The 19,206-nt window shown below is 34.1% G+C and overlaps 1 protein-coding gene across 3 annotated transcripts in view; it reads left to right on the top strand.

Annotated features, from left to right (window-relative positions):
• Positions 1-19,206, top strand: part of ATRNL1 (attractin like 1) — a 776,870-nt gene that overhangs the window by 302,117 nt on the left and 455,547 nt on the right. For all 3 annotated transcript variants that reach the window (XR_002338976.1, XM_021074415.1, XM_021074416.1), the window contains exons 23-24: positions 5,366-5,444; positions 7,394-7,551. Coding sequence is in view for 2 of the 3 variants with exons in the window: in XM_021074415.1 (XP_020930074.1) it covers positions 5,366-5,444; positions 7,394-7,551 (237 nt within the window). In the remaining variant the exon portion in view is untranslated. The remainder of the gene's footprint in view (positions 1-5,365; positions 5,445-7,393; positions 7,552-19,206) is intronic.

Here is a 19,206-nt window from a genome sequence, read left to right on the forward strand (position 1 = left end):
TTATAGCAATGCTGGATCCTTTACCCACTGAATGAGGCCAGTGATCGAACCTGCATCCTTGTGGATGCTAATTAGATTCGTTTCTGCTGAGCCACGATGGGAACTCCTAGATTTCACATTTAAATTATATTATACAGTATTTGTCTTTCACTGTTCAATGTATCTCACTTAACATAATGGGGTGCTAGCTTCTTTAAGCATCTTACCACAATATAATTTTACAAATTTATGTAGTTTTAATGCAAGAAAAATGTATTGTGAATATTAATACCAAACCATCAACTCAGGGTAAGGCTCTAAAGTTTATTTCGAGATAGTGCACATATATTGCTATCCATCTGAGACTTTTATCTGAGACTTTTATAAAGTTAAAAAGTCCAGGCAATGGAAATATCAACCAGCTATACTTTATTTGAATGGAATTTTAGTTCTTTTAAACTTAAAAATCACTCTTTCAAGTGAAGAAGTTATGTGAAATATTTGAGTTATTCATTTTTGTTTATTATGGTTAGAACACTTAACAAAAATCTACTTTCTTGAATAAGTTTTTTAAGAGTGCCAGAGAGTACTGTGAACTATAGGTACTAAGTTGTACAGCAATTTCTAGAATTTATTCTCCATAAGAAAATTTTATGTCCATTGAACAACTCCCAGTTTACCCTTCCTCCCAGCCCTTGGCAACCACCATGCTATTTTAAGCTTATGTGAGCTTAAATATTTTAGATAGCTTATACAAGTAGAATCATGCAGTATTTGTTTTCTGCCTGTCACTGGCTAACTTCATGTAGCATAATGTTCTCCAGGTACATCTGTGTTGTACAGATGGCAAGATTTCCTTTTTTTTAAGGCTGAAAATATTCTTTTAATTGTATATATACCACATTTTCTCTTTTTTTCTGAATTGAGCCATAATTGACACACATTTCAGGTGTACATTGTAAAATGATGCCCACAATACGTCTAGTTAACATCCATCACCGTTCATTCTTAAAACATTTTTTTTTTCTTGTGATGAGGTCTTGAAAAATTTATTCTCTTAGGCAGAAGAGCAGGAAATATCACAGGCTTGGAGCTCCTCCCCAGAGAGTGCGGGTTTTAAACCACATAGTGGACAGCTCAACCCTGGGGTCCAACACTGGAAAGAGGAGTCCCCCTAGATGGTTTAAAAACTAGTGGGACTTATAGGAGGGATATAGAAAAATGAGAGTCTCCTTTTTAAGAACATACTTACATGCTTACTTATTCCCGGAAACAGCATGGAAGAAGCAGATTGAAAGTTCCCTGGGCTCTTGCTGGTTTCCTGAGACAACCTAGCATTCACCCTGGTGCTCAGTATGTGTCTACTATGGTCCCTGTAGCTCAGGTGCAGCTTCCCTCAATGACAAAGGCTGCTGTTGTCAAGGAGAGTGAGCACCAGGGGAGATGCAACTGGCCTGGGCTCAGAAATGCATCTGAACGGGGTGAGGGTAGCTATTGCTGGTGCTCATGGAGGCAACAGATCAGGAGCTGTCTGGAACTCTGACTCACATGCTGGGATCATGCCATTGTACATCCCAGATTGCGCCGGCTGCTTGCTCTCGACCTTTTTGGTGGAGTGCTGCTCTCCTTTGGAGCATAGGTGCTGTTGCCAGGAGGAGAAAGAGTACACATCTAGAGAGAACAGAACCAGCTCAGACCCTACCCCAGGGCTTCTGCTCCAACACCTTGAGATCCAACACAGTACCCGATAGAGTAGTGATGGACTTTGAGCATAAGAGAAGCTCTGGCTCTCACCTAACTCTAGCTCTAGCCCCTCAAGCAACTAGGAGATAGCTGCCAGCACACCTGGGAGAAAAAAGTGACGCATGATAATTTTAGATCCAGCTCTCCCACCAAAACATCTGGGCATACACAGACTGCACAGGAGTGACAGCCACAAGGCCACCTCTTAAAAACTTTCACTTAATTTTGTAGAGACAGAAAAAGTTAAACAACATGAGAAGACTGAGTAATTAGTTTCAAATGAAAGAGCAAGAAAAACCCTGAACAAACGACTAATGAAATAGAGATAAATAATATATCAGATGAAGAGTTCAAAGCATTAGTAATAAGAATGCTAACTGAACTTGGAAAAAATAGATGAACACAGTGAGAATTTTAACAACAAAGTAAAAAATGTAAAAAGAAATGAGCAGAGCTAAATAATATAGTAACTGAAATGAGAAACACACTAGAAAAAATTAACATAAGACTAGGGGATATGGAAGACCACATGAGTGATCTGGAAGATAAAATAATGAAAATCACCCAATCAGAATAGCACAAGAAAGACAAATACTGAAAGGAAAACAGTTTAAGGAACCTCTGAAAAAAATCAAGCCTACCAATACTGGCATTATAGGGGCAACCTGTTTGCATTAGAGATGAATGGATAAAGATGTGGTATGTGTGTATAGATAGATAGATAGATAGATAGATAGATAGATAGATAGATAGATATGTGTGTATAGATAGATAGATAGATAGATAGATAGATACAGACAGACAGACAGACACACACGTGCATGCACATTACTCAGCCATAAAGAGTGAATGAAAACTTGCCATTTGCAACAACATGGATTAACTTGGAAAATATTATGCTTGTGAGGTAAGTCAGACAGAGAAAGACAAATACTGTATGTTATCACTTATATGTGGAATCTAAAAGAATAAAACAAATGAATATTCAAAACAGAAACAGATTCGCACATATAGACTACAAACTAGTGTTTACCAGTAGACACAAGGAAGGGGGAAGCAGCAAGATTGGGATAGTGGATTAAGAGGTACGCACTACTATATATAAAATAAATAAGCTGAAGGATATATTATCCAGCACAGGTAATATAGCCAATATTTTATAGTAACTTTATATGGAGTATAATCTATGAAAATACTTTAGGACTGCTTTACACCTGAAACTAATATAATACTGTAAATCAACTATACCTCAATTAAGAAAAAGTAAGTTACCAAAACAGAACTAAAAATTTTATTCTCCTAGCAAATTTCAAATTTATTCTAACATGTAGTACAGCATTATTTATTGTATCATGATACTATACATTGTATTCTCATGACATTTATTTTATAGCTGGATGTTTGTATTTTTAACCCCTATTTCACCTACACCCTGCCTCTACCTCTAGCAAAAACCAATCTGTTTGTATATATGAGATCAGGCTTTTCTTTCTTATTTTAGATTCGATATATAAGTGAGGTCATATGGTATTTTTCTGTTGGACTGATTTCACTTTATTTCATTTAACATAATATTCCTAAATTCCATCCATGTTTTTGCAAATCATAAGATTTCCATCTTTTTTATGGCTGAGAAAATACATACATAAATATGTATAGTACGTTCAAATATATGTAGTATATTCATATCCTCTGCCCCCTTTTTATTTATTTCATTTTTAAATTTTTTTCTATATAAGTCCCACATGTGGCATATGGACGTTCCCTGGCTAGGGGTTGAATCAGAGCTCCAGCTGTCTGCCTACACCAAAGCTGGAGCAGTGCTGGATCTGAGCCACACCTGCATGCAACCTACACTTGTGGAACCACCAGATTGTTAATCCACTGAGCGAGGCCAGGGATCAAAACCACGTCCTCACAGACAGTATATTGGGTTCTTAACCTGCTGAGCCACAATAGGAACTCCCTCTCAATAAATAAATTGGCTTATTTATTTTTTTTGCTTCATTTTCTGTTGAGTTGTATGTATTTTTATGTATTCCATATATTAACCCATTATCAGATATATAATATGCAGGTATTTTCTCCCATTCCACTGGTTGCTTTTTTGATTTTGTCTGTTGTTTCCTTGGTGTGGGGAAGTTTTTTAGTTTGATACAGTCCCACTTGCCTATTTTTCCTTTCATTGACTATGGTTTCAATGTCATATCCAAGAAATCATTGCCATGACAAAAATCATGAAGCTACTTTCTCATACTTTCTTCTAGGAGTTTTATAGCTTTGGATTTATGTTTAAGTCTGTAATCCACTTTGAGTTTTTTTTTTTTTTTTTTAATGGTGTAAATTAAGTTCTGGAGATGGAATATTTATGTCCCTGTACAATTCATGTGTTAAATTTTAAATCTCAATGTGTTAGTATGTTAGTATGGATATTCTGGGAGGTGATTAGTTCATGAGGGCCAAAATCAGTAAAATTAGAAATGAAAAAAGTTATAACCAAGACCACAAAAGTACAAAGGAATGACTACAAGCACCTCTATGCCAATAAAATGGATAACTTAGAAGAAATAAATGGGATATTGTCACACATCACATCCGGCCTTTGCCTTTTGTGATGCTCTTTCCTTCCTTCTCTTATTATTAGGGAAGGCCAAGTCCTTCTGTTAATTTCCTCTTAGGACAGTTATATCAGATATGGTGAGTCTTAATTGCTTATAGATTAATTTTTTTCCAAGAGCTACCCAGAAAAGTAGAGATGTATTTTCTGTTAGCTTACTTCTTCTGTCTTATTTAGGAAAAAAACACAGTAGTACAAAGGAATTAATTTTAATTTTTATAGTAGCCAGGTCTCACTTAGCAATACAGTTTTTTCTATGAGTATTTAAAACAGAACGCACTCATTATCTGGAACTAAGCTTGTACAATCTGACTATCATTCTTTGCATTTCTGCAAGTCTCAATAGTTACAATCATATGTGATTTCTGTTCCTCATCTCTTGGGGTAAGATTATGGCAAAGAACATTTATAGAAATCTCTTAGGTATTTGTTTCCTTGAAATTAAAAGAAAAGAGACTGCTAATGAATGACAAGATGAGTGTTGACTGATGTATAATTCTTTGGTTTTCCTCTGTATAGATGTTTCATGGTCTTTTTACCACTTTTCCCCCAAGTAGATTCATAATTTTTACCTAAAAGTTTTATTTTACATATTTTAATTATTTTTTTCATTAGAAACATTTATATAATTAGGCAGTATTTACCTAAGAAGAAGTCTTTCAACAAATCAACCTTATATTGCTGTAAAATTACTTTGGACTATCCCAAACCTGTACCATTTAAAAATTAGCTACAGGTAAGTAAAGAGAATCAAGACACAAATACCGAAGTTCAGCAACCCCTGGCTTACTTACAGAAGGCTAGATTATAGCAGAGAAGAATATGGGAACTTTAAATATACCTTTGAATTTATCACATATTTTTTTCATTTAAAAACATGTAATTGTCATCTACAGTTTCTTTCTTGACTATTGACATACAATGTATACAGCTTGAGAAGTACAGCATAGATGTAATTAAAACATTAAGCCTATCTATCTAGTATAATTTGACTTTTTTTCACCTTAACATTTTCTTTCTTGGTAGTCAAACAAAAATTTGGATATTTCGATTAATGCATCAAACAACTTTAACCTCAACATTACGTGGTCAGTTGGTTCAACAGGTAAGAGAATTTGGTTGTCATGTGTCTTTCACTTCAGTTCCTATATCGAAAGTGTTCTAATGTGACCTTTTACTGTTACCTCAAATAATTGAAATTTAAAAATTATATGCCGTAGTCATTGGGCTGTTTCAGGTAAAATAATAAGTAATATTATTTATTAAAGCTTTATTACTTTAGCTTCCTCCCTAATTCAATTAAAATTTGCTTAACAGATATTGTACACTATTTAATTTTTTATATGGCAGTGTTATGAATTCCTGTGATTTTAATTAAGATAGATTACTTCTTTGATGATAAGAGACTGATTTCAATTACTTGATTCAGCATTGAAAGTATAAATTTAATTATTAACCTTAATATTGATATAAAACAATGAAATTCTTCTGTATATGCTATTAAATTAATAGCTTATGTATTATTTCCAAGCTTTGACTTACTGACCTTTAAGAAATATAACTAAGAAGAAGTAAATATGTATGTTAGATTAAGGAAAAGTATACTCACTTTTTTATATTTACATCTTAGGAAATTCCATTGCTTTCTACTTTCTATAGGAAAGAAAAACTGTTGCATAAAAATGCTGGAAACTTTTTAAAGAAAATATAGAAATCCATATTTGATTTTTGAAAATTAATTCATTATGTTATTTTAATACATAGAATAATGGAAATAAAATTCAAGAATGAAGAGGCTCTTTGTAATTCCACAGTTTACTGCATGTATAAAAAGTGGAAGTGTTAGGAGTTCTCCTGTAACGCAGTGGGTTGAGTATCTGCCATTGTCACTGCTGCAGCTTAGATAACTGCTGTGGTGTGGGTTTGATCCCTGTCCCAGAACTTCCACATGCTACTGCTGCACCTGCCCCAAAACAGGTGAAAAGTTTGGAAAAATATGTAGACATTTTGCTATGGTAGTGCTAAACATACAGTAAAATCTTGGCACTGCTAGTTACATTATTTGAGTTCATGATAACTTACACTGTTAATTTGAAATTTACTTCTGCACAATAAACTAACTCTACAAGAGTTTTAAAATTTGTCAACAAAATAATATAAAACATGTGAAATCAGTTTAGAACAGTGGTTTTCATATGCAAGAAATCACTTTTAACTTTCAGATTTTCAGAACCAAATCATAGAAATTTTGACTTCTCAGTTTGGAAGATGGCATCAGGAAATCAGCATTTTAAAAAACCATGCGAGGTAATTTTAGAATAGGTGATCAGTTTGAAATTAGTTCAGTTTCTCAGAATCCTAATTCTAATTATTTTTACTGGTAAGGTGGAGGGCTTGGTAAGATTGTTGGAAATTCTTTGCTCTGTTTGGTTAATTTCAATGGATATTTATTGAGTGCCCGATATATGTTTAACTGAACATTTAGCTCATGTTTTAAATTTTGTCCTCCTCCCGGTTTATTCAAAGTAGTGATAGTTCAATTTGCGGTAAATAAAAACATTGATTTATTTAATGTTTTCAACTGGATTGAGACATGTGAAATATGTCCTGATTTGTTTTGAAAAGCTCTGTGGAGAAGTGGATAAAACGCAGTTCCTAGAGCCATATATACCTGCCAAAGAGGACTTAACAGTTCAGGTAGCTGTAAACTTGAGGCAAGAGTTTAATCTTTCTGAGCCTAAGTTTTCACTTTGAAAAACAGAAATGGACTACCTCTGAGATAAAATTGTTATTAGAATAAAATATAAAGTCTCTAAGCTGGTGCCTAGTACATAACACTTAATCAGTAGTATCATTTAAAAAATAATTTTTATATGCAATCTCTTTCCATTGTATTTATGACATCTTATTTTCTTACTTGTCATTCTAAATTGTAAACATGAGTTTATTTTGATCGTTCTTATAAGTACAGTTAAAGAAATTAAGTTAATTTCACATAATTATGTTAATAAAGATACCTGTTTCCTGATAATGTTATTATTATTTACATTTTAGCTGGAACGATATCTGGGGAGGAGACGCCTATAGTTTCCAAGACTAATATAAAGGAATACAGAGATAGTTTTTCCTATGAAAAATTTAATTTTAGAAGCAATCCAAACATTACATTCTATGTGTACGTCAGCAACTTTTCATGGCCTATTAAAATACAGGTAAGTGTTAATAGCTTTTAATCTAAAGACCATTGAATATTTTCATTACAAAAAGAATGCCCCTTTTTTTTGTTTAAAGAGATGACAAAGATTTCTATATTTTGAACAAAATGAAAACGTGTATTGAGCCTTTGTAAAAGGATACGTGGATGTCTATGATGATGAAAGTCTTCATAAAAATGTTTATACAAATAATATTGAATCATCCAAAGAATGTACTGAGGTTTCAATGAGATTATATTCCTTAAAAATTTACCCAAAATTGAAATAACTAGGTTTTTTTGTGTTTTCTGGTTAATTTTCTTGAGGCTTAATTAGATATTCTTTTCTTAAAATCCCACTTGAAATTATTTGCTGTGTTTGGTAATTTTATTTTTTGCTTTATTATATCATTAAAAATTTAGTATTAAGTATACATAGCAGTTAATTCTTTAAGGCTCCCTACCTCTCACTGTTGACTTCTTTATATTCTCTCTCTCTATGTTGTATGTTTTATTTTTCTTGTGTTTACCGATGGGCTGCTGAAAGCTTCAGATTTATTACTAAGAAACATTTAGGATGTTTTTCCCATCTTGAATTATTTAAGGTTTGGGTTCTTAAGTTATGCTTTTATAAAAGAAGAGTTTATATGTTGTAATATTTAGATTTACTTATTCATTCTTTCATGATTTTTTTATTGAATCCAAATTAGTTTAGTGAATAGCTCATGTGTGCCAGGTCCTGCGCTAGGCCATTATGTTTTGAAATCTTAAAATATTAGAGATAATTTCTTCTCCTTTTACAGTAATAAATGACAGCTTATGATCTATGATCATAAATTTTTGTATGTTAGTTTTATTAATTTCTGTGTGTGATTTGTGGAAGGACTAAGTGATTTTTAAAAATCACATATTTGCTGGAAAAATTCTTATTCATAAGGTTGATTTTATGTCTAAATTAAAGAAATTACTTACCTATTCAAGAAAGTTACTACCAACTACTACTCACTAAGTAGTTATGGAAGTTAACTTGATAAATTTACTTCATTGTGATTGATTTACATGCTAATACAGTCACAACATGTAAGAAATATTTCCATACAGTTTTTGAACTTTTTGACATTGAGGACATTGGATGTATCATTTCATTTTCTAAGATTTATACAGAAATAGTAATCAAATTTCACTTCTTTTATTCAGATTAAATTTGGTGACAAAAGGATTAATCTGTATGCTTATTAAGTAGTGATTCAAATTGAAAGAATTATTTTTTATATATATATATATATATATATATTCATATATATATATGTATATATATATATTTTTTTTTTTTGGCTTTTTGCCTTTTCTAAGGCTGCTCCTGAGGCATATGGAGGTTCCCAGGCTAGGGGTCGAATCGGAGCTGTAGCTGCCGGCCTACACCAGAGCCACAGCAAGGCGGGATCCGAGCCATGCCTGCGACCTACAACACAGCTCACGGTAGCGCCGGATCCTTAACCCACTGAGCGAGGCCAGAGATTGAACCCGCAACCTCATGGTTCCTAGTCGGATTCGTTAACCACTGAGTCACGATGGGAACTCCCATGAAAGAATTATTATATTTTTAATTGTTTCCTGCCCTTTATTCCATGGCTATCTAATGACATTTTATTTCTAAGCAAATTACATTGTTACTTTAGAATGTTTGTGAATATTTAAGTTAGAAATTAACTTTCTAAATTGGATTTTATTTTGAGATCATACTAGTAATATGTTCTATAAGCCAAACCAGAATTTATGTAATGAAGTTGAAATATCCCACTCTCCCAAAATTACAAAATGTGGAAAATAACTGTGATGGTCAAGATAGGTAGACCGTCATTTCTACTCTTTGTTTAAATCATTACTTTAGTTCTGAGGAATATGTTATATTAAGGCATGTGAGTATGTGTATTTGTTTATAGAACTATAGTAAAGTTTCTATTTTAAGCATAAAATAGTAGAATTATTTTGAGAGTTACTTACTGATAGGATTGAATTATATTGATTGTTTTTTTGAATATTTAACCACTTTTGCTGATCAGGTGTGTATTCCACTTAGTCATTTTGCATTACACCTTTTATATATTGTTCAACGTGATTTGTTAAAATTTTGTTGAGAATTTTTATATCTATGTTTATGAGGGATATTGGTCTGTACTTTCCTAGTCTAGTCATCTGATTTGACTTTGTAGCATGGTACTGCTGCCCTTATAAAACAAATTGGGAAGTATTCCTCTCTCTGTAATTTCTGAAAGAATTTATGTAGAATCCATATTATTTCATCTTTAAATTTGTGGTTGATTTCAACATTGAATGTATTTGAACTTGAGTCTGTCTTTGTGGGAATATTTTAACTACAAATTTAGTATCTTTAATAGGTTGAGAGCTTTTCAAGAAAAATCTGTTTTTTTCTTGAGTGAGCATTATCAGTTTGTGTTTCTCAATTGTGTCTTTCCCATTTTATCTAATTTGTAGAATTTATTGGCAAAAGACTTTTGATAATAATTACCTTTTATCCATTGATGTCATCTAATTCTTGATATTGATAATTTGTTTCTCTCATTTTTCTTCATCAGTCTTGATAGAGAGTTATCAGTTGCATTTATTTTTCTTAAGTAAATAGATGGTTTCATTTATTTTTCTACTTTTACTTCACTAATTTCTTTTTATTTCCTTCAGTTTTCTTAGTCTGACATTAATTTGCTCTGCTTTTTCTGGTTTCTTAAGTTGAATGCTTCCTAATTTCCCTCTTAATTTCCTCCATGATCAGTGGGATATTTAGAAGTGAAATATTTCCTTTCCAACTGTTTAAAGGATTTCTAGAAATATTTCTGTCACTTACCTCTTAATTCCAATGAGGTTAAAGAACATTTTGAATGCTTTGAATTTTTTAAGCTTTATTGAGACTTATTTTATGGTCCAGTATGTGTGGCAGAATAATAGCTCCACAAAGGTGACTACATCCTAATTTCTGGTACATGTTATTATCCTACATGGACAAAGAGGACTTTGAAGATGTCATAATTTAGGACATTAAGATGATTACTCTAGGTTACTGGGGTGTACCCATCCTTACTACATGAGTCCTTAATATAACCTTTTCTGGCTGAGGTTGAGGTCAGAGGGTGGTTCACCTGCAGAGTAATGGTCAGAGGGAATCAACATTGCTGGTAGTGAGTTTGGAGAAAGGCAGATCGAGAGCCAAGGAATGGTCTCTAGAAGCTGAAAAAGTTGAGGAAATAGATTCTTCCCTAGAGCCTCTGAAAAATGCAGCCCTGCTGACACCTTGATTTTAGTCCTGTCAAACCTCTGTCAGATTTCTAACGTACAGAACTATAAGATAGGTAGTATCAATTCTTTTAGGCCACTAGTTCTGTGTTAATAGGTTACTACAGCAATAGAAAATGAATAAACTTAGTGTCTTAATCCATGTAGGCTGCTATGAAAAAATGTCATTAACTGGGTAGTTATATAAAACAGAAATTTATTGCTCACCCTTCTCAAGGCTGAGAAGTCCAAGATCAAGGCACCAGCATGGTCAGGTTTGGTGATGGCCATTTTCCTGGTCATAGCCAGTGCCTTCTTGCCTTATCCTCACAAGGGAACGGGAGCTCTGTGGGACCTCTTTTATAGGAGCGCTAATCCCATTCGTGATTGATGCACCCTCATGCCCTAATCACCTTTGCAAAGACCATAAGTGGCCAGGATATGATCTCTAAAGGTACAGTTGTGCTGTCGGACAGAGTCTTCTACAAATGTCAGTTATATCAAATTGGCTGATAGCTTTTTCAAGTCTTCTAGTGTCCTCATTTGGTGTACTGTCATTTTGTTTTGTTTCTGGTCTTTTTAGAGGTGCACCCACAACATATGGAAGTTCCCAAGCTAGGTGTCACATCGGAGCTGCAGCTGCCATAGCCACAGCAATGCAGGATCCAGGCCTCATCTGTGACCTACACTATAGCTCATGGCAATACCAGATCCCTGACCCACTGAGCGAGGTCAGGGATAGTGCAACCTCGTGGATACTAGTCACATTCGTTTCTGCTATGCCACAATGGGACCTCCAGGTGCTCTGTCATTTTGAAAAATGACTGTTAAAATCTCTAACCATTATTGTAGATTAGTTTATTTTTCTTATAGTTCTCCCCCCCCAATTTTATAGTCTTTATTGACTTCTTAATATGGAATATGGAGTTTGAAATTTTTTTCTACTTCCCTGTCACAACATGCTGATTATTTTGTAAAAAATTTTTATTGTGGTTGATTTACAGTATTCTGTCAATTTCTGCTGTACAGTAAAATAACCCATTTATGCATATGTATATATATATATGTATGTTCTTTTTCTCACATTATCCTCCATCATGTTCCATCATAAGTGGCTAGATATAGTTCCCTATGCTATTCAGCAGGATTTCATTGCTTATCCACTCCAAATGCTATAGTTTACATCTATTAACCCCAAACACACAGTCCAGCCCACTCCCTCCCACTTTCCCTTGGCAACCACAAGTCTTTTCTCCATGACCGTGAGTTTGTTTCTTTTCTGTAGATAAGTTCATTTGTGCCATATTTTAGATTTCAGATATGTGATATCATATGGTATTTGTCTTTCTGACTTACTTCACTTAGTATGAGAGTCTCTAGTTCCATCTGTGTTGCTGAAAATGGTGTTATCTTGTTCTTTTTTATGGCTGAGTAGAATTCCATTGTGTACATATACCACGTCTTCTTAATCCATTCATTTGTCAGTGGATGTTTAGGTTGTTTTCATGTCTTGGCTATTGTGAATAGTGCTGCAATGAATATGTGGGTGCATGTGTCTTTTTCAAGGAAAGTTTTATCTGGATATATACTCAAGAGTGGGATTGCTGGGTCATGTGGTAGTTCTATATTTAGTTTTCTGAGGTACCTCCATACTGTTTTCCATAGTGGTTATACCAATTTACCATAGTGTATACCACCACCAGTGTAAGAGGGTTCCCTTTTCTCCACACCCTTTCCAGCATATATGTAGACTTACTGGTGATGACCATTTTGACTAGTGTGAAGTGTTACCTCATGGTAGTTTTGATTTGCATTTGTCTAATAAATAGTGATGTTGAACATTTTTTCATGGGCCTGTTGGCCATCTGTATGTCTTCTTAGCAGAAATATCTATTCAGGTCTTCTGCCCATTTTTCAGTCGGGTTGGGTTTTTTTGCTGTTGAGTTGTATGAGTTGTTTATATATTTTAGAGATTAAGCCCTTGTCAGTTGCATCATTTGAAACTATTTTCTCCCATTCTATAGGTTGCCTTTTTTTTTAAGGTTTCCTTTGCTGTGCAAAAGTTTTTAAGTTTGATTAGGTCCCATTGGTTTATTTATTTTTTTAAAACTTCTATTGCTTTGGGAGACTGACCTAAGAAAACATTTGTACAGTTGATGTCAGAAAATATTTTGCCTGTGTTCTCTTCTAGGAGTTTTGTGGTTTCTTGTCTTATGTTTAAGTCTTTAAGCCAATTTGAGTTCATTTTTTGTGCGTAGTGTGAGAGTATGTTCTAGTTTAATTGATTTACATGCTGCTGTCCAGGTTTCCCAGCAACACTTCATGAAGAGACTTCTTCCCATTTTATATTCTTGCCTTCTTTGTTGAAAATTAATTGACCAAAGGAGTCTGGGTTTATTTCTGGGTTCTCTATTCTGTTCCATTGATCTGTATCTCTGTTTTGGTACCAGTACCACAACATCTTGACTATTGTCGCTTTGTGATATTGTCTGAAGACTGGGAGAGTTATGCCTCCTGCTTGTTTTTTTTTTTTTTTTCCTTCAGGATTGCTTCGGCAATTTTGGGTCTTTTATGGTCCCATATAAATTTTTGGATTGTTTGTTCTAGTTCTGTGAAAAATGTCATGGGTAATTTGATAGCGATTGCATTGAAACTGTAGATTGCTTTGGGTAGTATGGCCATTTTAAGGATATTAAATCTTCCAATCCAGGAGCATGGAATAATTTTCCATTTTTTTGAATCCTCTTTAATTTCTTTGATTAATGTCTTATAGTTCTCAGCATGTAAGCCTTTCACCTTCGTGGTCAGGTTTATTCCTAGGTATTTAATTTTGGGGGGTGCAATTTTAAAAGGTTTTGCATTTTTATATTCTTTTTCAATATTTCATTATTAGTATACAGAAATGTAACTGATTTCTGAATGTTAATCTTGTATCCTGCTACTTTGCTGAAATCATTGATCGGTTTGAGTAGTTTTTGTGTGGAGTGCTTAGTGTTTTCTATATATAGTATCATGTTATCTGTGTGCAGTGACAATTTTATCTCTTGTCTTCCAATGTGGATATCTTTTATTCCTTTTGTTTGTCTCATTGCTGTGGCTAGGAATTCCAATACTATGTTGAATAAAAGTGGTGAGAGTGGGAATCCTTGTCTTTTTTTATTTTCTTTTAAATTTTATTTACTTATTTATTTTTTCCACTGTACAGCATGGGGACCAAGTTACACATACATGTATACATAATTTTTCCTCCCATTGTCCTGTTGCAATGTAAGTATCTAGACATAGTTCTCAGTGCTACACAGCAGGATCTCATTGTAAATCCATTCCAAGAGCAACAGTTTGCATCCATTAACCCCAAGCTCCCCATCCCTCCCACTCCCTTCCCCTCCCCCCGGGCAACCACAAGTCTATTCTCCAAGTCTGTGATTTTCTTTTCCGTGGAAAGTTTCATTTGGGCTGTATATTAGATTCCAGGTATAAGTGATATCATATGGTATTTGTCTTTTTCTTTCTGACTTACTTCACTCAGTATGAGAGTCTCTAGTTCCATCCATGTTGCTGCAAATGGCATTATTGTGTTCTTTTTTATGGCTGAGTAGAATTCTATTGCGTATATATACCACATCTTCCTAATCCAATCATCTGTCAATGGACATTTGGGTTGTTTCCATGTCTTGGCTATTGTGAATAGAGTTGCAGTGAACATGCGGGTGCATGTGTCTTTTTTAAGGAAAGTTTTGTCCAGATATATGCCTAAGAGTGGAATTTCTGGCTCATATGATAGTTCTATGTATATATTTCTAAGGTACCTCCATACTGTTCTCCATAGTGGCTATACCAGCTTACATTCCCCCAACACTGCAGGAGGGTTCCGTTTCCTCCACACCCCCTCCGGCATTTGATCTTTGTGGACTTATTAATGATGGCCATTCTGACTGGTGTAAGGTGGTATCTCATGGTAGTTTTTGATTTGCATTTCTCTAATAATCTGGGATGTTGAGCATTTTTTCATGTGCTGCTGAGCTCATCAGGTTAGGACTGAAGAACGGGTGCTGTGAAACTTAAGGAAAAAGTTAACATAAAATAAGACATAGAGACATTTATCTTAATTAAAGGTGGGAACTGGGGGACTCAAGGTTTCAGGTGCCAAGAGTGCCACCTCAAGAAACCACACTGCTTTTATTGTGCTCTTTAGGACTACGTCAAGTGAGGAGGGGGTTGTAGGTGCAGGATACAGGTTTTTTTTTTAATTACATTAAAAATCACTTAGCCAGTAGCTGATTAAGCTTTTATTCTGACCTTTAGGCATTTAACAATCATTAGCATTGAGGAAGCTTGGTGTCAGCTATCTATGCATAGAAAGAATTCTAGAGAATCATCATTGTGCTTCTGCAGACCCCTGCCTATCTGCAGCAACCTGGTGTGCCTCGGTTTGCACCTTGGTTCTCTTTGCTGATGCATATCCTGCTAATGACCGCTCATAAACCCCTTGGGGCAATGAGGCTCATCTTCCTCTTATTCTTTAGGGGACATATCATGCTGTGCAAATGGCATGCCTATCTGCACAGGTCCAGCGTGCCTAGACCAATGCATTATGTCCTCATTCAGCTGACCACATGAATAACTTAAGCCTTTAGGTCTTTGTTCTTAAGCTTAAATCATTTACCAGCACTGCGACTGTTTTCCAAGCAGGAAGATGGGATAAAGTGAAGCAGGACAAGATGGAGTTTTCAGCATAGAAAATAGAAGCAAAGAGGCTAAGAAAATGTTGTAAAAACATGTCTCATGACAATGTGCTTGTTGGCCATTTGTATATCTTCCTTGGAGAAATGTCTATTCAGGTCTTTTGCCCATTTTTCCATTGGGTGGTTGGCTTTTTTTTTCTGTTGAGTTGTATAAGTTGCTTGTATATTCTAGAGATTAAGCCCTTGTCAGTTGCATCATTTGAAACTATTTTTCCCATTCTGTAAGTTGGCATCCTGTCTCATTCCAGATTGTAGTGGGAAGGCTTTCAGCTTTTCTCTGTTGGGTACTATATTGGCTGTATAGTACCTAAATATTGGCTGTTTTTCCTAAATGGCTTTTATTATGTTAAGATATACCCACTTTGGTAAGAATTTTTATCATGAATGGATATTAGATTTTGTAAAATGCTTTTTCTGCATCTGCTGAGATGATCATTTAGTTTTTAACTTTTCTTTTGTTAATGTGGTGTATGACATTGATTGATTTGCAAATGTTGAACCATCTTTGTGAACTAGGGATGAATCCCACTTGGTCATGGTGTACGATCTTTTTTATGTATTGTTGGATTTGGTGGGCTAACATTTTGTTGAGAATTTTTGGGGCTATATTCATCAAAGATATTGGCCTATAGTTTTCTTTTTTTGGTAGTATCTTTGTCTGGTTTTGGTATTTGAGTGATGCTGTCTTCATAGAATGTCTTTGGGAGTGTTCCTTCTTCAACCTTTTAGAAAAGTTTATGGAGGGTGGATATAAGGTCTTCTTTGTATGTTTGGTAGAATTCGCCTGTGGCGCCATCTGGTCCTGGAGTTTTGTTGGTAGGCAGGGTTTTTTTTTGTTTTTGTTTTTTTAATTTCCTATTCAACTCTATTTTTGTGATTGGTCTTTCAAATTATCTAATTCTTCTTGACTCAATTTTGTATGCTCTATATTTCTAGAAAGTTGTCTGTTTCTTCTAGGTTTTCAAATTTGTTAGCATACAATTGTTCATAGCATTCTTTTATGGTTTTTTGTAGTTCTGCAGTATCCATTGGGATTTCTCCTTTTTCATTTCTTATTTTATTTGACTTCTTTCCTCTTCTTGGTGAGTCTGGCCAGAGGCTTGTCGATTTTTTTACCCTTTCAAAGAATCATCTCTTGGTTTTATTGATTTTTTTACCATTGTTTTCTGAATCTATTTTATTGATTTCCTCTCTCATCTTTATGATTTCCTTTCTTTTGCTGACTTTAGATTTTGTTTGTTCTTCTTTTTTCTAATTCTTTTACATGGTGAGTTAACTTTTAGATTTGAGATTTTTCTTCTTTTTTGAGGAAAGACTGTATTACTATAAACTTCTCTCTAAGCACTACTTTTGAGGCATCCCATTGATTTTGAATGGTTGTGTTTTTATTATCATTTGTTTCAAAGTATTTTTTTAATTTCCCTTTTGATTTCCTCAGTGATCTTTTGGTTTATTAGTAGCATGTTGTTTAGTCTCCATGTAGTAGGTTTTTGTCATTTCTTTTCCTGTGGCTGATTTCTAGTTTCATGCCATTTTGGTCAGAGAAGATAGTTGAAATAATTTCTATACTCTTAAATTTGTTGAGGTTAGTTTTGTGCCACAGTATGTGGTCAATCCTTGAGAATGTACCATGTGCACTTGTAAAGAATGTATATTCTGATATTTTTGGATAGAATGTCCTGAAAATACCAATTAAGTCTATTGGGTCTTTTAGAATCTCTGTTGTTTTATTGATTTCCTGTCTGGAGGATCTGTCCTTTAATGTGAGCAGTGTGTTAAAGTCTCCTATTATTGTAGTCCCATCAATTTCTCCTTTCATGTCTTTTAGTATTCGTTGTATATATATTTTGATATGTTTAATAAACTCTTCTTGAATCAATCTTTTTAATCATTAAATAGTGTCCTTCTTTTTCTTTATGGCCTTCTTTTAAAGTATACTTTGATATGAGTATTGCAAACCTAGCGTTCCTGTCTTTCCGATCGGCATGAAATATCTTTTTCCATCCCCTTACTTTCAATTTATATGTTTCTTTTACCCTAAGGTGACTCTCTTTTAGGGAACATATTGTAGACTTGTTATTTTATCCATTCTGCCATCCTGTGTTTTTTAATTGGACCATTCAGACCATTTATATTTAAGGTATTGATAACTATGTATTTATTGCCACTTTAAACCTTGTTTTCCAGTTGATTTTATATTTCTCCTTTGTTCCTTTTTTTTGGTTGGATGATTTCCTTTTATGTTTCTTTCCTCTTAGTTTTTGTGAATGTATTGTTTGTTTTTGATTTGTGGTTGCTCTGTTTTTCAAGTAAGTTAATCCCTTCTTGTATCTGCTTGCTTTAGCCTGATAGTCATATAGGCTTAAATACATTCTAGAAAAAAAAAAGTTGAGATTTTCTTACTTTCCTTCCCCACATTTTATCATTTTGATGTACTGTTTTAGCATCTTCAGTTTATCCTTTTGCTGTTCCTTGTGTATATTGTTGCTTTTATGATAGTTTTTTTTCTTTTATTTCTATTTACTTGTGTATTTAAGTCATTACTTTTCAATTGTGATTTCCCCCATCCTATTTCTTCTTACTTTTTAAAATTTAGAGTAGCCTTTTCAGTATTTCTCTTAGAATGGGTTTAGTATTGGTGTACTATATTAGTTTTTGTTTGTTGGAGAAATTCTTTATTTCCTCTTCTATTTTAAATCATATCCTTGCTTGATAAAGTATTCTAGGCCACAGACCTTTCCCTTTTGGAACTTTGAATATATCTTCTGGCCTGTCATGTTTCTGTAGAGAAATCAGCAGATAGCCTTATGGGGGTTCCCTTATAATTAAGTCTTTTTTTTTTTTTCTCTTGCTGCCTTTAGAATCCTCTCTTTACCTTTAGCTTTTGCCATTTTTATTATACTATGTTTTGGTATGGGCCTGTTTGCTTTCTACCTGTTTGGGCACTCTGTGCTTCCTACATCTTGATATCTGTTTCCTTTAGATTTGGAAAGTTTTCAGCCATAATTTCTTCAAATATATTCCCTATCCCCTCTTCTTTTTCTCCTCCTTGGAATCACTATTATCCATAGATTGCCCTGCTTTACATTATCCCACAGATCTCTTATATTGCTTTCATATTTTTTTTTTTCCATTTGCTTTTCTGTCTGCTGTTCTGATTGGGTGGTTTCCACTATTCTATCTTCCAAATCACTAATTTGTTCCTCTACATTATTCATTCTGCTCTTCACTTCCTTTAACTCAGTTTGAGTGTCTGCAAATGAATTTTCTAATTTTTCAGGGTTCTTCCTTATATTTTTCTAGTTCCTTTCTAAAGTAACTTGAATTACTGTTCATATCTACTCTTAATTCCTTCATATTTGCCCTTAAATCCTTCAGTATTTTCACTATCTCCTTTTTGAACTTGGTGGCTATTAAACTGCATAGGTCTGTTTCATTGTTTGCTCTTTCAAGTGAATTCTTCTGTTATTTTCAGTGGGAGTGGTTTCTGAGCTTCTTCATTTTGCTTATATTTTTCTCATTCGGTTAGTTCAGAGAAACCAACTACTGTAGTCTTGAAGGACTATTTCTATGTGAAAGCATCCCTGGGTATTTTGTGGGGGTTTTACTATTTATTTTTTATGTGAAGGTTTGAATGTTTG

Source organism: Sus scrofa, chromosome 14, assembly GCF_000003025.6.
Source record: "Sus scrofa isolate TJ Tabasco breed Duroc chromosome 14, Sscrofa11.1, whole genome shotgun sequence".
Lineage (NCBI taxonomy): Eukaryota > Metazoa > Chordata > Mammalia > Artiodactyla > Suidae > Sus > Sus scrofa.